Source organism: Canis lupus, chromosome 20 (assembly GCF_003254725.2).
Source record: "Canis lupus dingo isolate Sandy chromosome 20, ASM325472v2, whole genome shotgun sequence".
In the NCBI taxonomy this organism is placed as follows: domain Eukaryota; kingdom Metazoa; phylum Chordata; class Mammalia; order Carnivora; family Canidae; genus Canis; species Canis lupus.
Window position 1 is genome coordinate 39,579,238 of NC_064262.1, and position 15,792 is coordinate 39,595,029.

General features: G+C 38.2%; 1 protein-coding gene across 4 annotated transcripts in view; it reads right to left on the reverse strand.

The window, feature by feature from the left end:
- The window catches only part of RBM6 (RNA binding motif protein 6), a 124,802-nt gene that overhangs the window by 77,121 nt on the left and 31,889 nt on the right, over positions 1-15,792 (reverse strand). For 2 of the 4 annotated variants that reach the window (XM_025455915.3, XM_025455914.3), the window contains exons 4-5: positions 15,036-15,125; positions 13,526-13,595 (exon numbers count right to left, since the gene is read on the reverse strand). The exons of 1 other annotated variant lie outside the window; for it this stretch is intronic. In XM_025455915.3, coding sequence (XP_025311700.1) covers positions 13,526-13,595; positions 15,036-15,125 — 160 coding nt within the window. Of the gene's footprint in view, positions 1-13,525; positions 13,596-15,035; positions 15,126-15,792 lie in introns of those variants that run through there. One more of the 4 variants, XM_049097489.1, reaches the window with a different exon arrangement.

Below are 15,792 nucleotides of genomic sequence, written 5' to 3' on the forward strand. Positions count from 1 at the left end.
GGGCTAAACCGCTGAGCCACCCAGGGATCCCCGCAAAGTCCAAAATTAATTAGGGGTCACTTCATCTAATGATGATTCTCTGGGCCCAGGATATTATTATATGGGAAATTCTCACCCTTATTTAATTCATTTTAATTCCAATGACATTAATAATGCTATGTGAACACAACAAAAGAGTGTCCCTGCTCTAAGAGAGCTTAGAGCAAAGGAAGAGTTATGACAACAGATAGGCATAGACTATCTCAAGATGCTATGTGAGTCGGAAAAGAAAACAACTATTATTTCTTCATTGAGATATTACTGACATATAACACGTGTTGGTTTTAGGTGAACATAATAATTTGATATATGTATATATTGTAAAATGATTAGTACAGTAAGTTTAAAGTTAACATCCGTCACCACACACACAAATTTTTTTTCTTGGGATGAGAAATTTGAAGATCTATTCTCTTAGCAACTTTAAAATATACAATACAGTACTATTAAATACAATTAACACACTGTATATTATATCCTCAGGACTTTTTTTATCTGGGAACAATTCTTTTTCTTTTTTTTTAAGTTTATTTATTTATTTAAGCAATCTCTACACCCAATGTGGGGCTCAAACTCACAACCATAAGATCAAGAGTCGCATGCTCTTTCGAGTGAGCCAGCCAGGAATCCCAGGGAACAATTAACCTTTACAAAGCCAATGTTCTACTTCAATTTTTGTTCACTTGAAAACAAACAAACAAACAAACAAAAATCTACAGAGCAAACACCAGGAGTAAAAGAGGAACCTTTGTTGACCTACTTTTTTCCCTAGCCAACACTCTGGCCTGGCAGGAAAGATGATATAAGTATATGGCAAAAGGATCATCCAAGAGAAGAGCAGTGCCAATGAATGCTGCAGCAAACTGCCATGCAAGATGATCCCAGAACAAGTCCCCGATTAGGGGGTAAAGTCTTCTCATTTTTTTCCCCTTCCTTCCTTTTTTGAGAGAAAGAGACCATGTGGGGGGGGGAGGGGCTACAATGGGAGAGATGATCTGAAGCAGGTTCCACGCCACCTGGTGTAGAGCCCAATAACGCAGAGATTGATCTCACAACCCTAAATCATGACCCAAGCCAAAATCAAGAGTCAGATACCCAACCAATGAGCTACCCAGGTGCCCCAAGCTCTTTTCATTTCTATATCCCCAATATTAGCATAATACCTAGTACATGATGGTGCTCAGTTAACATAATAGCAATTGCAATGTGTATCTTCACTGGAGCAAAATACAAGAAAAGTAATTTCTCCGGTTTGTACTTATGCAGAAGCTAACTCACCATGTGCTTTCAGTCCGAGCCACTTCTTTCTGGGCCTGGGATATCCATATGCCAAGTTGCAATGATGTTAACTCCTTTGCAGGGTGGTCTCAGGAGTGCATGAGATAATGCATTTCAGCACCTTCATGTTTCTTTTACAAAGCATTGTCAGGGACTAAAGATCAGATGATACCTGTGTTGCTGCTCCTCAAATATGCCCCAGTATTAAAATGTTAGCACTGATGAACTGACTCACTGATTTCTGGTTGTTAAGAATGTTTCCCCCAAAGATCACAAAGCTATTTTCATTTTGAGTGGAGGAAAAAATATGGCCCATAAACACGTTTCCTATTGCCTTGGCCCTAGTACAAATAAAAGGACAAGTCTCCACTGTTCACAAAGATAGTGGCTTCTGAGCTGGTTGCTCAAGATGAGAACAGATCACACTGGCCCAGCCACTTACCTATTCCAGAAGTAAAATAACATACAGAGAAGGGTCAGACAACTGGCATTCTCACACTCTGACGAGACCATAAACCTAGGTCATCTATGCATTATAACAGAAAACTGATGCCCAACTAAACGTACTAGCTACCAACCAGATCCACATTTGGGATCCCCATCTGTGGTAAAATAGAAAGATATTTGGTCTCTGTTCCAGGTTCCTGGCACGGAGATCTTAAAACTCTTGGAATTTCCTGAATGACAGGGGTGATATGAGTGTCTTTTGTTCTAATGAGGTGACTCTTGGTGGGCTCTTTGATAGCATTAGGATGGGGCCTGGTGATCAGAATGCCCAAGCCTTGCTCAGAAGCTTGCAACTTTTAGCCTTACCTCTCCAATGCGCAGGGAGAGGAAAGGAGTTGGAATTTAACCTAATCACCAGCAGCCACAATGATTTAATCAATATGACTACATAATGGAACCTCCCATAAAAACCCTTCAATGATGGGATTTGGAAAGCTTCCAGGTTGGTGAAAGCATCCATATGCACCTGTGTGCAATTTTTTCTACTTCTTGTCTGATCATTTCCTGTAACACCCATGAAAAGTCCTGTTTTATTTTACCTGTCTGAAAATCAGAGGACATCATTAATAATTACTTGCTGATCTCTCTGACCAAGAATTATCTCCAAGCATTCATTTAGGTGTTATTCTTTTTCAAAAGCCTGTTGCCTCTAAAAGTCCTGTTTGTCATCCTCTAGTGACTTTACTATTAGAAATAACTGACCATTTTTCATCAAGTTATCCAGAGCAGTAAACTTCAAACTTTCAGCCAAAAAGAACTCATAATGCATAGGGACTCCCAGATTCCTTTTTAAAAATTGACTTATAAGATCAGTTGAATATAGAACACTCATACCATATACCCATTTTCCATAGAAACTGAAGCCCGTAAGGTCAAAGACTACATTGCTCATGATCACCAGAATATTCTCTAGATCTCAACATGCTACAGCTATTGGATGAATAAATCAATAAACAAACATTCTCTAATAGTTTCAAAATTAGAGCCATACTCTACTCATACACTACCAAATATGTGGTAGGTAACACCAAAGAATGAATTATAAGCTTTTCTTTTTATTATTTTTTTTTAAGATTCTATCTATTGGGCAGCCCGGGTGGCTCAGCAGTTTAGCGCCGCCTTCAGTCCAGGGTGTGGTCCTGGGGACCCGGAATCGAGTCCCGCTCAGGTTCCCTGCATGGAATGGAGCCTGCTTCTCCCTCTGCCTGTGTCTGTGCCTCTCTCTCTCTCTCTGTGTCTCTCATGAATAAATAAATAAAATCTTAAAAAAAAAAAAAGATTTTATTTATTTGAGAGGGAGAAAGAGAATATGAGTAGAGTGAGGGGCACACGGAGGAACAGGTTCACCACTGAGCAGGGAGCCCAATGTGGGGCTCGATCCCAGGACTTCCAGAATCATGACCTGAGATGAAGGCAAGATGCTTAATTCAGGTGCCCCAAATCATAAGCTTTTCAAGAATATAAGGCACTATTTTATTTTTTAAAGATAGGGGGGAGGAGCAGCCTGGGTGGCTCAGTGGTTTAGTGCCGCCTTCAGCCCAGGGCCTGATCCTGGAGACCCGGGATCGAGTCCCACGTCAGGCTCCCTGCATGGAGCCTGCTTCTCCCTCTGCCTGTGTCTCTGCCCCTCTCTCTCTCTCTCTGTGTTTCTCATCAATAAATAAATAAAATCTTAAAAAAAAAAAAAAAGATGGGGGAGAAATGAAAATATAACATTTTCTAAGCATAGCATAATGAATTGAACTGAGATTAGGGACAATTATGAACTCTACCAGTAAGGTGTAAGTAGCAGTCAGTAGGCCATTAATATCTGCACTGAAGCTCTGTAAATATTCTACATGCTCATGAAAATGCTTTTAAGAAATCAATCTTTATATGACTTGTCAACTGATTTTTAAGGCTTATTTTCTAATACTAAGATTTAATTTATACCACAATATACATCCTTTTAAAGTGTACAATTCAGGGGCACCTGCCTGGCTCACTTGGTGGAGTGTACAACTCTTGGCCTCAGGACTATGGGTTCAAGCCCCACAGTGGGTGTAGAAATTACTTGAAAATAAAATCTTTTTTTTTTTTAAAGATTTTTGTTTATTTATTCATGAGAGATATATATAGAGAGAAGCAGAGACAAAGGCAGAGGGAGAAGCAGGCTCCATGCAGGGAGCCCGACGCGGGACTCAATCCTGGGACCCCAGGATCACGCCCTGGGCAGAAGGCAGGCGCTAAACCGCTGAGCCACCCAGGGATCCCCTTGAAAATAAAATCTTAAGGGGCACCTGGGTGCCTCAGTTGGTTGGGCTCCAACTCTTGGTTTCAGCTTGGGTCATGATCTCAGGATGATGAGATCAAGCCCCATGTCGGGCTCCCTGTTCAGCACAGAGTCTACTTGTCCCTCTACCTCTGATCCCCTGCCCCACTCCACTCTCTCTCTCTCTCACACAAATAAAAATCTTTAAAAAAAAAATCTTAAGTGTTCAACTCTTGATTTTGGCTCAGGTCATGATCTCAGGGTTGTGAGATGGACCCTAGGTCTGGCTCTGCACTGGGTGTGCATCTTGCTTAAGATTCTCTCTCTCCCTTTCCCTCTGCCTCTCCCCACTCTACTCCTTCTTACAAAAAAAAAAAAAAAGAAAAATCTTTAAAAAAAAATTAAGTGTACAATTCAGGGGCATATATACAAAGTAGTGCCACCATGACCACTATGTAATTTCAAGAAGGCTTACATATAAATTAGATAGAAGACTTAAGTGATTAAAAAAAAAAAAAGACTTAAGTGATAACATAAGAAATATGGAAGCAGGAAAAAATTGCTTTAATTTACATTTTGAAGGTGGAGAATTTAAGCTACAAAGGATGAGCACAAAATCAGATGTTCTGTGCAAGGAGAAAGTTAAAGGAAGAAGTCAATGTATTTTTATAACCTGTAAATAGTTTGTATGGATGGCCTCTAACTTCTGCCCATTGAAGGTAACTGTTTAAAGTGACTTTTCCTCCCTGGACTGAAGCTGGGAGTCAACCGGCTGCTGCACTATTCAGCCTGATTAGTGACCCTTTTATTTTCGCTACTCCAGCAGAATAAATTCTTGTATGAATTTTACTCACCACCCAAAGGCACAGGAAGCCCCATGCAGACTTATATAACATAGAAGACTCAGCCAAAGCCATCTGAGCATTTGGCCGAAGAGACAAATAAGAACTACAGAAGCCAGGAGCAATTCTACCTAGAGAAGAGTGAAGAACTCAGAAAAGCAGGGAGTTCAAACACCTTCCACATCTCAGAGAGACAAATTCCATCTCAGTTAAATAGTTCTGGGGAAGAGGATATAACCTGCCAATTAAAGCATCTGCTCATCACTGTCATGCTTTCTTCCCAAAACTGCTATTTTCTCTATCTCCAGATGTTACATGTAGTTTAGGTAAAGATCTCCAAAATGACACAGTCTACCAATTAAAAACCACCAAGGTGGTGGTCCTTGTTTCTGAATAACATGATGCCTTGGGTTGTGAAGATGTTCTATTACCAGATCGAGAATGAAACTCCATACAAGAAAAGGAAGAATGCCGAGAGCCCAATAAAAGCCAACAATAATATTAAAACTTCCCTATCAGGGCTGCAAATTACCACAGCCATCGTTCAAAACTTAAGTGGTTTCAACAAAGGGGCTTAAATTGAAGAATGACTCAGCCCACAAAAGAAATTGAGTTTCATATTAGTGTCAGGAAAGCTAAATACACCAAAGAAAAAAGTTGCTTTAGTTAAGTTAATGTAGAAAGTTAAACCAATAATCCTAAAGTATTGCTTTCAAAAACAGTACTGGGATTCTATCTTTTTTTTAAGATTGATTAATTAATTAATTAAGGCAGAAAGGGGAGGGAGAGGGACAAGCAGACTCTGAGCTGAGCACGGAGCTTCACATGGGGCTCTATCCCACAACCCAGGGACCATAACCTGAGCCAAAACCAAGAGTCGGGGGATCCTTGGGTGGCAGTGGTTTGGCACCGCCTTCGGCCTAGAGTGTGATCCTGGAGTCCTGGGATCAAGTCCCGCCATCAGGCTCCCTGCATGAGGCCTGCTTCTCTCCCTCTGCCTGTGTCTCTGCCTCTCTCTCTCTCTGTCAAGAATAAATAAAATCTTTAAAAAAGAAAAAAAAAAAAAACCTAACCACACTTAAAAAAAAAAAAACAAAAATAAAACACCAAGAGTCATGGATGCTTAATCAACTGAGCCACCCAAGTGCCCCAAGACATTCTTATTTTTAAAGGTTTGCCATTTTTGCTTAAGGCTCCTCTGTAAACATCCTCCCCAAATGTGGTACACCAAGACTCCTGGTTGAAAACAAAAACTTCGGAATGACTGGGTGGTTCAGTGGTTGAGTATCTACCTTCAGCTCAGGGCATCTGATCTCAGGGTCCTGGGATCAAGTCCTGCATCGGGCTCCCTGTGAGAAGCCGGCTTCTTCTCCCTCTGCCTATGTCTCTGCCTCTCTCTCTCAATCTGTGTCTCTCATGAATAAATAAATAAAATCTTAAAAAAAAAAAGAAACGTGACAAGTAAATGTGATACTTTCCAATCAGCCTATGCTCAGTTTTCCCTTAAGAACTAAAATTATTAAAAAAAAAGGAACTAAAATTATTTACTTGTCTATTCTGTAAATGCCAAAAATACTGCAAAAGATATGTATTTGCATTTTCCAACTCTATTTTTTCTAAGTGACATTAAGCTACTGTATCTTTTAGCTACTCCATTTGGAATACCATAAACTGTGCATGTCTTGTAAGTGTTAATCCATTTCAAAAGGACTTCTGCCCCTGAAGTGACAGATCTTCTCTGGGTTTTCCTTCTTTTCTTAGAACTTCTATTTTATCAACATAGTGGTGAAAACTCAAACCATTTCAATTGTGAAAAATGAAAGGGGGGTTGCCTGGGTGGCTCAGTCAGTTAAGCATCTGCCTTTGGCTCAGGTCATGATCTCAGGGTCCTGAGTCCCACAGTGGGCTTCTGCTTTTCCCTCTGCCTTTCCTCCCTCTCATGCCCACTCTCTTACACTCCTCTGTCTCTCTCAAATAAATAAAATCTTAAAAATAAAAAAAAAAGAAAGGATATAATAAAAGCCTGTTATCCAGGGCCACAGCAACTGTGCCCATTCATTATATGAACACTAACAGACTCAATGCACTTGCAGTGCAATGCAGACTCAACCACTTCCATTAGCCTTCTAACTTTCCTAAGCTAATTAATAAAACAGTAATATAATAACTTCAATCACTATGGAGAGTTACTTTCTATTTTGAGACTTATTAAGAAACATAATCCAGGGATCCCTGGGTGGCGCAGCAGTTTGGCGCCTGCCTTTGGCCCGGGGCACGATCCTGGAGACCCGGGATCGAATCCCACGTCGGGCTCCCAGTGCATGGAGCCTGCTTCTCCCTCTGCCTGTGTCTCTGCCTCTCTCTCTCTCTCTGTGACTATCATAAATAAATAAAAAAGTTAAAAAAAAAATTTAAAAAAAAAAAAAAAAAAAAAAAAAAAAAAGAAACATAATCCAGAAGCCATATCATTTTTGCTTAAATAATACAAATTCCTTTGGAAAAAGCATCATAGCAAGCTTATGTACTGGATAGCATGCAAATCCACCTAAAAACTAAGAGCAATTCTGTCTATATTCATAAGTTACAGAAACACTTTGAGAATGAGAACATCTAAAACCATTCCAAGATCTCTGGAAGAAATATGCTACATAAGCAGAAAGTACAACTAAAGGGCGCCTGGGTGGCTCAGTCAGTTAAACATCGTCCTTCAGCTCAGGTCATGATCTCAGGGTTGTGGGATCAAGCCTCAAGTCGGGCTCTCTGCTCAGCAGGGAGTTTGCTTATTCCTCTCCCTCTATGCTCATTTCCCAACAAACCCCAAATACTAAAAAGGAAGGAAAGAAGGGAGGGAGGGAGGGAGGAAGACAGACAACTAAGGGCATAAAATAGCAGCAACCCAACTCTAGCTCCTGTCCCAGCTCAGTACAGCAGAATTGGTAGACAAGGCAAGGGTTTGCCATGGGCTCCTAAAGCACATAAGCATTAATCTTTTTAACTTAAAGAAGGTCCACCTGCTTACTAAGTCTCTTTTAAACTGTGCCCAGGGACGCCTGGGTGGCTCAGCAATTGAACATCTGCCTCTGGCTCAGGGGGTGATCCTGGAGTCCAGGGACTGAGTCCCACATCGGGCTCCCTGCATGGAGCCTGCTTCTCCTTCTGCCTGTGTCTCTGCCTTTCTTTGTGTGTGTCTCTCATGAATAAATAAATAAAATCTTTAAAAATAAACAAACAAACTGTGCCCAAAAGTTATAGAATAAGGAATATAATCAATCTAATGCAGTGGTTCTCACAAGTCAGGGCACATCAAAATCACATGGAAGACTTGTGAGAACAGAGATGACTGGGCCTTGTCCCCAGAGTTTATGATCTGATAGGTCTAAAGTGAAGCCTGAGAATTTGTATTTCTAACAAGGTCTGAAGTAGTGCTGACACTGCTGGTCCAGAACCCACTCTGCAAACCACTCCTCCATTGTTCACAGAAGCTGTTCATTGTAGTCTTTATCTTGCAAGACTTCTGCTCAATAAAATACATAAGTTGTATTGTCAGTTCTTCAACTTTTTATTGAAAATCACTTCCAAGTTACAAAAAAGTTGCAAGATGGGGATCCCTGGGTGGCTCAGCGGTTTAGCACCTGCCTTCCGCCCAGAGCGTGACCCTAGAGTTCGGGATCGAGTCCCACATCAGGCTTCTGCATGGAGCCTGCTTCTCCCTCTGCCTGTGTTTCTGCCCCTCTCTCTCTCTCTCTCTCTCTCTCTCTGTGTCTCTCATGAATAAATAAATAAAATCTTAAAAAAAAAAAAAGTTGCAAGAACAATAGCACAAAGAACACACGCATGGACCTGTTACCCAGATTCAGCTATTACACTTTGTTGTATCTACTTTATCATTTCTCTCTCCCCCCCCCCTATATACATCAAATATTTTTCCCTAAAAATGAGAGAAAAAAGCATAAATAATGTCTTTTGCCCCTAAAAACTTCAGTGTGTATTTCCTATAAAGATGTTCTCGGGGATCCCTGGGTGGCGCAGCGGTATGGCGCCTGCCTTTGGCCCAGGGCGCGATCCTGGGGACCCGGAATCGAGTCCCACATCGGGCTCCCAGTGCGTGGAGCCTGCTTCTCCCTCTGCCTGTGTCTCTGCGCCTCTCTCTCTCTCTCTATCATAAAAATAAATAAATAAATAAATAAATAAATAAATAAATAAATAAATAAATAAATAAAAGATGTGTCCTGGAAGGGGGGAACATCTTAAAAAAAAAAAAGATGCTCTCATATAAATACAGTAGTTACCAATTTCAGTGAATTTAACATTAATACACCACTACCACAATCCATATAGAGAACAGTTTCATTGTGCCCCAAAATTCCCTCATGCTTCCACTTTACAGTCAACTCATCCCCAATACCATGGCAACAACTATTTTCTATCATTTTGCTTTCTCCAGAATGTCATAGAAATGGAATCATATAGTATATAATCTTTTTAAGAATTATCAAATACATATAACATAAAATACAACATTTAATCATTTTAAAATGTGCAATTCAGTGGCGTTAAATACACTCAACAATGTTATGCAACCACCCCCACTATCTGGTTTCTAGAACATTTTTATCACCCCAAAAATGAAACCTTGTACCCATTAAGCAGTCATTCCCCATTTTCCCCTTCTCAAGCCCCTGGCAACCACCAAGCTACCCAAAATGCTTTCTTCTTCTATGGATATGCCTAGTTTGTGTATTTTATATAAATGGGACCATACAATATGTGCTCTTTTGTGCCTGGCTTCTTTCACTCAGCACAAAGTTTTCAAGATTCATCCAAGTTATAGCATATATCAGTATTTCGTTCCTTTTTATGGCAGTGTGTAGCCTTTTGAGTCTGGTTTCTTTTACTCAGCATAATACCTGATATACCTCCATATTTTTACATGCATGTGTAATTTCTTCATTTTTATTGCCAAGTAGTAGTCCACTGTATTTACATACCAAAGTTTGTTCATCCGGTCACCAAAGGACAGTTCACTCTAAGTACTTTTCCCAGGAATAGAATCACTTTACTCAAGGTACTTTACAACTAATGGGGGTATAATGTATTTGCAAATGGCAAAAGAAAAACTCAAATATATACAACATATATAGGTTCACAATTCCTTATCTGCAATTCCAAAATCCCTTAAATATCAAGTTTTTTGGTAAATTTTAAGTCATTTGGAGATAAATCCTGACCTAGATGACACTGAGTCTCTTTCCAGTCTTTACTTAGTCCTTTTAGTGAAAATAGTCATATATTTTGCTGCAAAGTATTATTATGGCTGATATACATCCCACTGGGGGACAAAATTCATATATGATCTATGTACCGTATTACCTTTCTGTATTCAGAAAAAGTTGTAAACTTATTCACCCCACAGATTTTGGATAAAAGTTGTAACCCTGTACTTACACAGCTTTAAATGAAACAAAAATTAAATTGATAATTACTAGAGTCAATGAACAGGCATTAACCTTTTCTCTCCATTACAGACTTACTCCCTATTATACCAACTAAAAGGACAAACTCTGCCCTATAATCCCCTTCCTATGAGCAATGTCCATCCTGCGTGGTCTTTGTAGATTACCACAAGCCTAAAAAAACTGACTGCCATTTATAAAAGTCCTCTCTTCCACTGAAATACACATACAGGGGGTAACCGGTGGCTTAGTTGGTTAAGTGTCTGCCTTTGGCTCAGGTCATGATCCCAGGAGCACTGGGCTCCCTGCTAAGCTGGAAGCCTACTTCTCCTTTCTCCCTTTCCCTCTGCTGCTCCCCCTGCTTGTACACACACTCTCTCTGTCAAATAAATAAATTAAATCTTTAAAATAAAATACATATATAGTGCTCGCTTCGGCAGCACATATACTAAAAAAAAAATACATATATAGTCTTTTAATAAGCAAATATTAAAGTTCTTAAAACATTTGATTGCTCCAAGGCATACTCTTCTAGCAGATATAAGGCTGCTCTACTCTGAAACCTAAATGACCCTTTAATGTTCCTCACCTGAGAGAACACAGCTGCTCTCCATATACATCACAGACACTCATTCTATGCACACCGGGAATTCACTAGTGCCAGGAAGAGTGGCAAGCATGGAGGTAACAGGAGAGAACAAGGTAGACAAGGCTCCCACTGTTATGGAACTAACTCTCTACTGGGAGGCACATGACACACAAAACCACTAAGGAAATAAAATGATCGATCCTATGACAACAAACCAGGATATGATGAAAAACCAAGGAGTGATTTCAGATTAGATGGTGAGGTAAAGCCCTGAGAAGTGAAACTGAAGCCAAGAACTAAACCCCAGAAGACAAATGAGGGTCAGAGGGAAGAACAGTACAAAGGCCCTAACAGAGAAAGAAGTCTGTATTGGTCAAGCCTAAAGAAAGGCTCAGTGTGTCTAGAGAGCATAGTAAGAAAGTTAGAGAGCAGTACGGGATGAGGTCAAATCACCAAGGGCCAACTCATACAGGATTCTGTACATCAGAACAAAGAGTTGCAGATTTCTTCCAAATGAGATGGAAGACCATTAGAGGATTTTAGGCATGGCAGTAAAATGATCTTATGGATATTTTCAAAACTTCATTCTACTTGCCACAAAGATATAGATAACATGGGACTGACTGGTAATCCAATTCTCTCATTAAAAAAAGAACCATATATACATATTTAACACACTGTCACATCATATAATAAAATGCAAAAAAAATAAAATAAAATGCCAAGAAAAGATTGTATTTCCTGAAAGGTGATTTTTTTTAAACTACTGTCATAAATGATTTTACAGGAAGATCAATGTCTTTGGTCTTCCAATAACATTTCTAATAGCTACAACAGCAAGCAAATTTAAGAACTTCTATGGATCTTATACATTCATAGAAGTAATACTCTGCTAATAAATCTGACAATATAAATAGAAAGTCAACGAGTACTAAAGAAATGAAGAGTTTATGTTGCTATTTAAACATTAAGATATCTCTATTTTCCTAAATATACCAATACTTAGTAAAAACACAATTCATGAGACAAGACCAAAGCTGAGGTTACTGCTGTCAGTTAAAATGTAACTGTGGGGGATCCCTGGGTGGCGCAGCGGTTTAGCGCCTTTGGCCCAGGGCGCAATCCTGGAGACCCGGGATCAAGTCCCACGTCGGGCTCCCGGTACATGGAGCCTGCTCTGCCTATGTCTCTGCCTCTCTCTCTCTTTCTCTCTCTCTCTCTGTTGTGTGACTATCATAAATAAATAATAAATAAAAATTTAAAAAAATAATAAAATAAAATAAAATAAAATAAAATAAAATAAAATAAAATAAAATAAAATAAAATAAAATAAAATAAAATAAAATGTAACTGTGGCCTATAAATTCTACTTCTGGTTCTTAAAGATAATAGTAAATCAAGAAAGTGTGTATGAGACACGTGCCAAAAAAAATAAACAAAAATTTAAAAAGGTCATGAATGTGTAAGAACAACATGACTACTCTTATATTTCCACAAATTCAGAATTGATGCTTTTAGAACAAAGAAATAATTAGCTTTCTGAAAAATGTTTCTGAGTTTGTTCTCAAATTACACAGAAAAGTATTTCTGGACTTGACACCAATACCAAATTATTTCAAACACAAAAATTTATTTTTATGGATAGTTTCCCTCTGCAGAACCAAAGTGAAGAAACAGCTATCTAGTTAACACAACGAAATTTATTCCACAGTGAACTGTTTAGAAGTAAACGATATCCTCAAAAATACAGCATACTCTCATTTGAAGAGTTCTTTAATTTGGATTACTAAAATTCTAAGTTCTGTAAATAGATTAATGCTCTACTTTCTTCAATTTAAAATGTAAAAGAGATCACTTGAAGATTACCTTCATTTTTAAACCATTTCATATTATGTAGACTAAAATATCAGTCAATACCTTGAGTGCCTAACATTTGACTTCCACTTTGTAATAAGATTTGAAGGAACTGACCGAAAGTGTTACGCTAAAACACTAGGACAAAATTATGAAAAGTTTAATCTGCAGTTCAGACCACAGAGCAGATGTCAAAGAGAAAGTTCTTATGGATCTATTCATGGATTTCAACAACACAATTGTTGCAGGACTTCATCTCAAAGCAAGACTGAAAATTTAAGAAACTCCTAATTTGCACAATTTCTCTGGAAAGTTGTAAATTTCAAGCTAAAGCAATGAAATATCAATTTTTAAATATAATAAAATTATCAAATCCTATTAGGCTCACATATAATCACTCTACTACCATGAAGAACATATATAGCAAGTTTAATGATTATATAAAATATATTCAGGGATAAATGCTACAACACTCACTTTCTATCTCACAGGCACCCAAGAGAACTGGAACATGCATCCTCATCACCCATGTGGACAAACAGCCACAAAGAACCACAGCTAAGACTAAAGCTGGCTCTTATTTGAAGGCATCAACAGGAGGCTTCTTGAAACCTTACTGTGGTTTCTTAAAAAAACTTTGAGTAGCGCATGATGCAGAGATCTGACAAAGACCCTTCCTAACCCAAGGCCACATGCATGTCCAGAAACCCACCTGTGTTATACTCCTTCAACTCCAAGTCCTTTACAGGCATTCCATCAGGAGTCCGAAAGGCATTAAGAATCTGCAAGAACATGGTGTATACACTAATGACACAAATCATTATCAAACACTGAATATTTAATTTTCCCTACTGGTTTTTAATTCTACATAATTTAAAGCTATCACTACTTTATCAAGGCAAAATTAATCCATGTACACTCTAGGCATTCAAAACAACTAATGAGTAGAAGATAATTATTCAAAAATTCCTAAATATAAAAAAGGCAGAAGAATATAACCATCAAGAACCTGAGCTCTGGAGTGCTTGGGTGGCTCAGTGGTTGAGCATCTGCCTTTGGCTCAGGTCATGGTCCCAGGGTCCTAGGATCGAGTCCCACACTGGGCTTTCTGCAGGGAGCCTGCTTCTCCCTCTACTTGTGTCTCTGGCTCTCTCTGTGTCTCTCATGAATGAATAAATTTTAAAAAATGTTTTTTAAATAAAAATTTAAAAAAAAGAACCTGAGCTCTGAAATCAGACTGCCTACATTCCAAGACTCTTTTGCTGTGTAAGTTTTCAGTGCCCAGTTTCTCATCTGTTAAATGTAAAATGATGATGCCTTGGGCTCATGCCAGTACAGGGCCATGGCACTTAAATCCCTCAGCCTGGAGCTCTCTTCCCCCATCTTCAGATGGGACTGTTCTCTCATGGCATTCAGGCTTGGGTTCAAATGTCATTTCCTTAGTGATGCCTTCCCCCAACTGAAAATAGCTCCTACCCCAATTATGTGCTTAACACCTTTTAGTTTCCTTCAGTTTATCACTAACTGAAATTATGTTTTTTTGTTTATTTTTTTATTATCCATGGATGCAGTGACTTTACAATATTCCATATTCACTGCTGCTATATCACCCAGTGCCTAGCATATGGTCTGTGATTTGTATTTGGAGGGAATGAATTAAAAGTATCTATTCATAGGATACTGTGATAATTAAAGAACTAATGCTTGTAAACATCACATAATGCCTGGCACAGAGTAAATACAGTTTGTTCTTATTATAATGGTCTGACCAGATTTTCCTGTAAGCTCAGCCATTATTTAGTCAGCCAGTCCTCTAACACTCAAGAGTTACACAGCTCCCAGTTTTTACTACTGTAAATAAAATGAATCTTTATGTTTGCAATTGAATCCTCCCTCTTGGATTATGCCCTACAGGATAATTGTCAGGCCTGATGATAGCAATCATTCATATATATATATTTTTTTACAAACGTCACCTCAGTGAGTGTGTAACTGCCGAAATTTAAATAAGTTCTATGGATTGTACCAAAGCCAATTTGCTGGTTTAGCTATTGTACTATAGTAATACAAAATGTTAACATTGCAAGAAAGACACCCAAAATATCTCTGTTCATTTCTTTGTACCTTCTTATGAATCTATTAATTTTTCAAAATAAAAGGTAAAACAAAATTTTTTTTAATTGACAAAAAAAAAGGAAAAAGAAAAAAAAAAAGAGCCTTACCTCTTCTTTTGTAGCATTTTCAGGCACCCCACTTAATCGAATAACCTTGCTTGCTTTTTCCTCGTTTGGGCCAGTCCTATAATCTTGATCCTTAAATCCAGAATAAAAGATTATTTTAGAAATAAAAATATGTTAGTGTATAAATGAAAGTCAAAGTGAAATGCAGGTTCTCAGGATCAAAAATCAAAATGAAAAAAAATCAAAATGACCTGCATCATGTTAAGATATGAAAAATTATAATTTTTTTTCAGAGTTCCAAATTTGATTTCAAATCATTAGTATGTAAGTGTGCTAAAACCAAGGTTCACTGAGGAATCTTGAAATAGTAAAGCAGAACATTAAGAGAAACCACATTGAATAGGACTTATAATCAGGAAAAAAAAATAAACCAAATAACTAACATATTCTCAAAAATACAATTTTCTTTCCCTGAATGAGAAAATAGAAAAAAAAAAAAGATTAAATCAGGTGCCATTTGTCAAAGATGTCAACTACAAATAAATTTCAGAAAGAAATCAAAAGGTGTCATCTGACCATACAACGTAACAGTACAATTCAGAGAAATTAGCATTTTTCATATTTTTCACAAAAGCCTCAACTCCAATATCCTCTTTTACTCTTGAAAGTGTCCTGATCTGAACAATAAACTATACAGTCAACCAGCTCTAACATTCTCAAAATTCATTATTTGGTTAGCATGTTTTAAGATCATTATTTGGTTAGCAAGTAACAGAAACCGGAGTAGAGATGAGAAAAA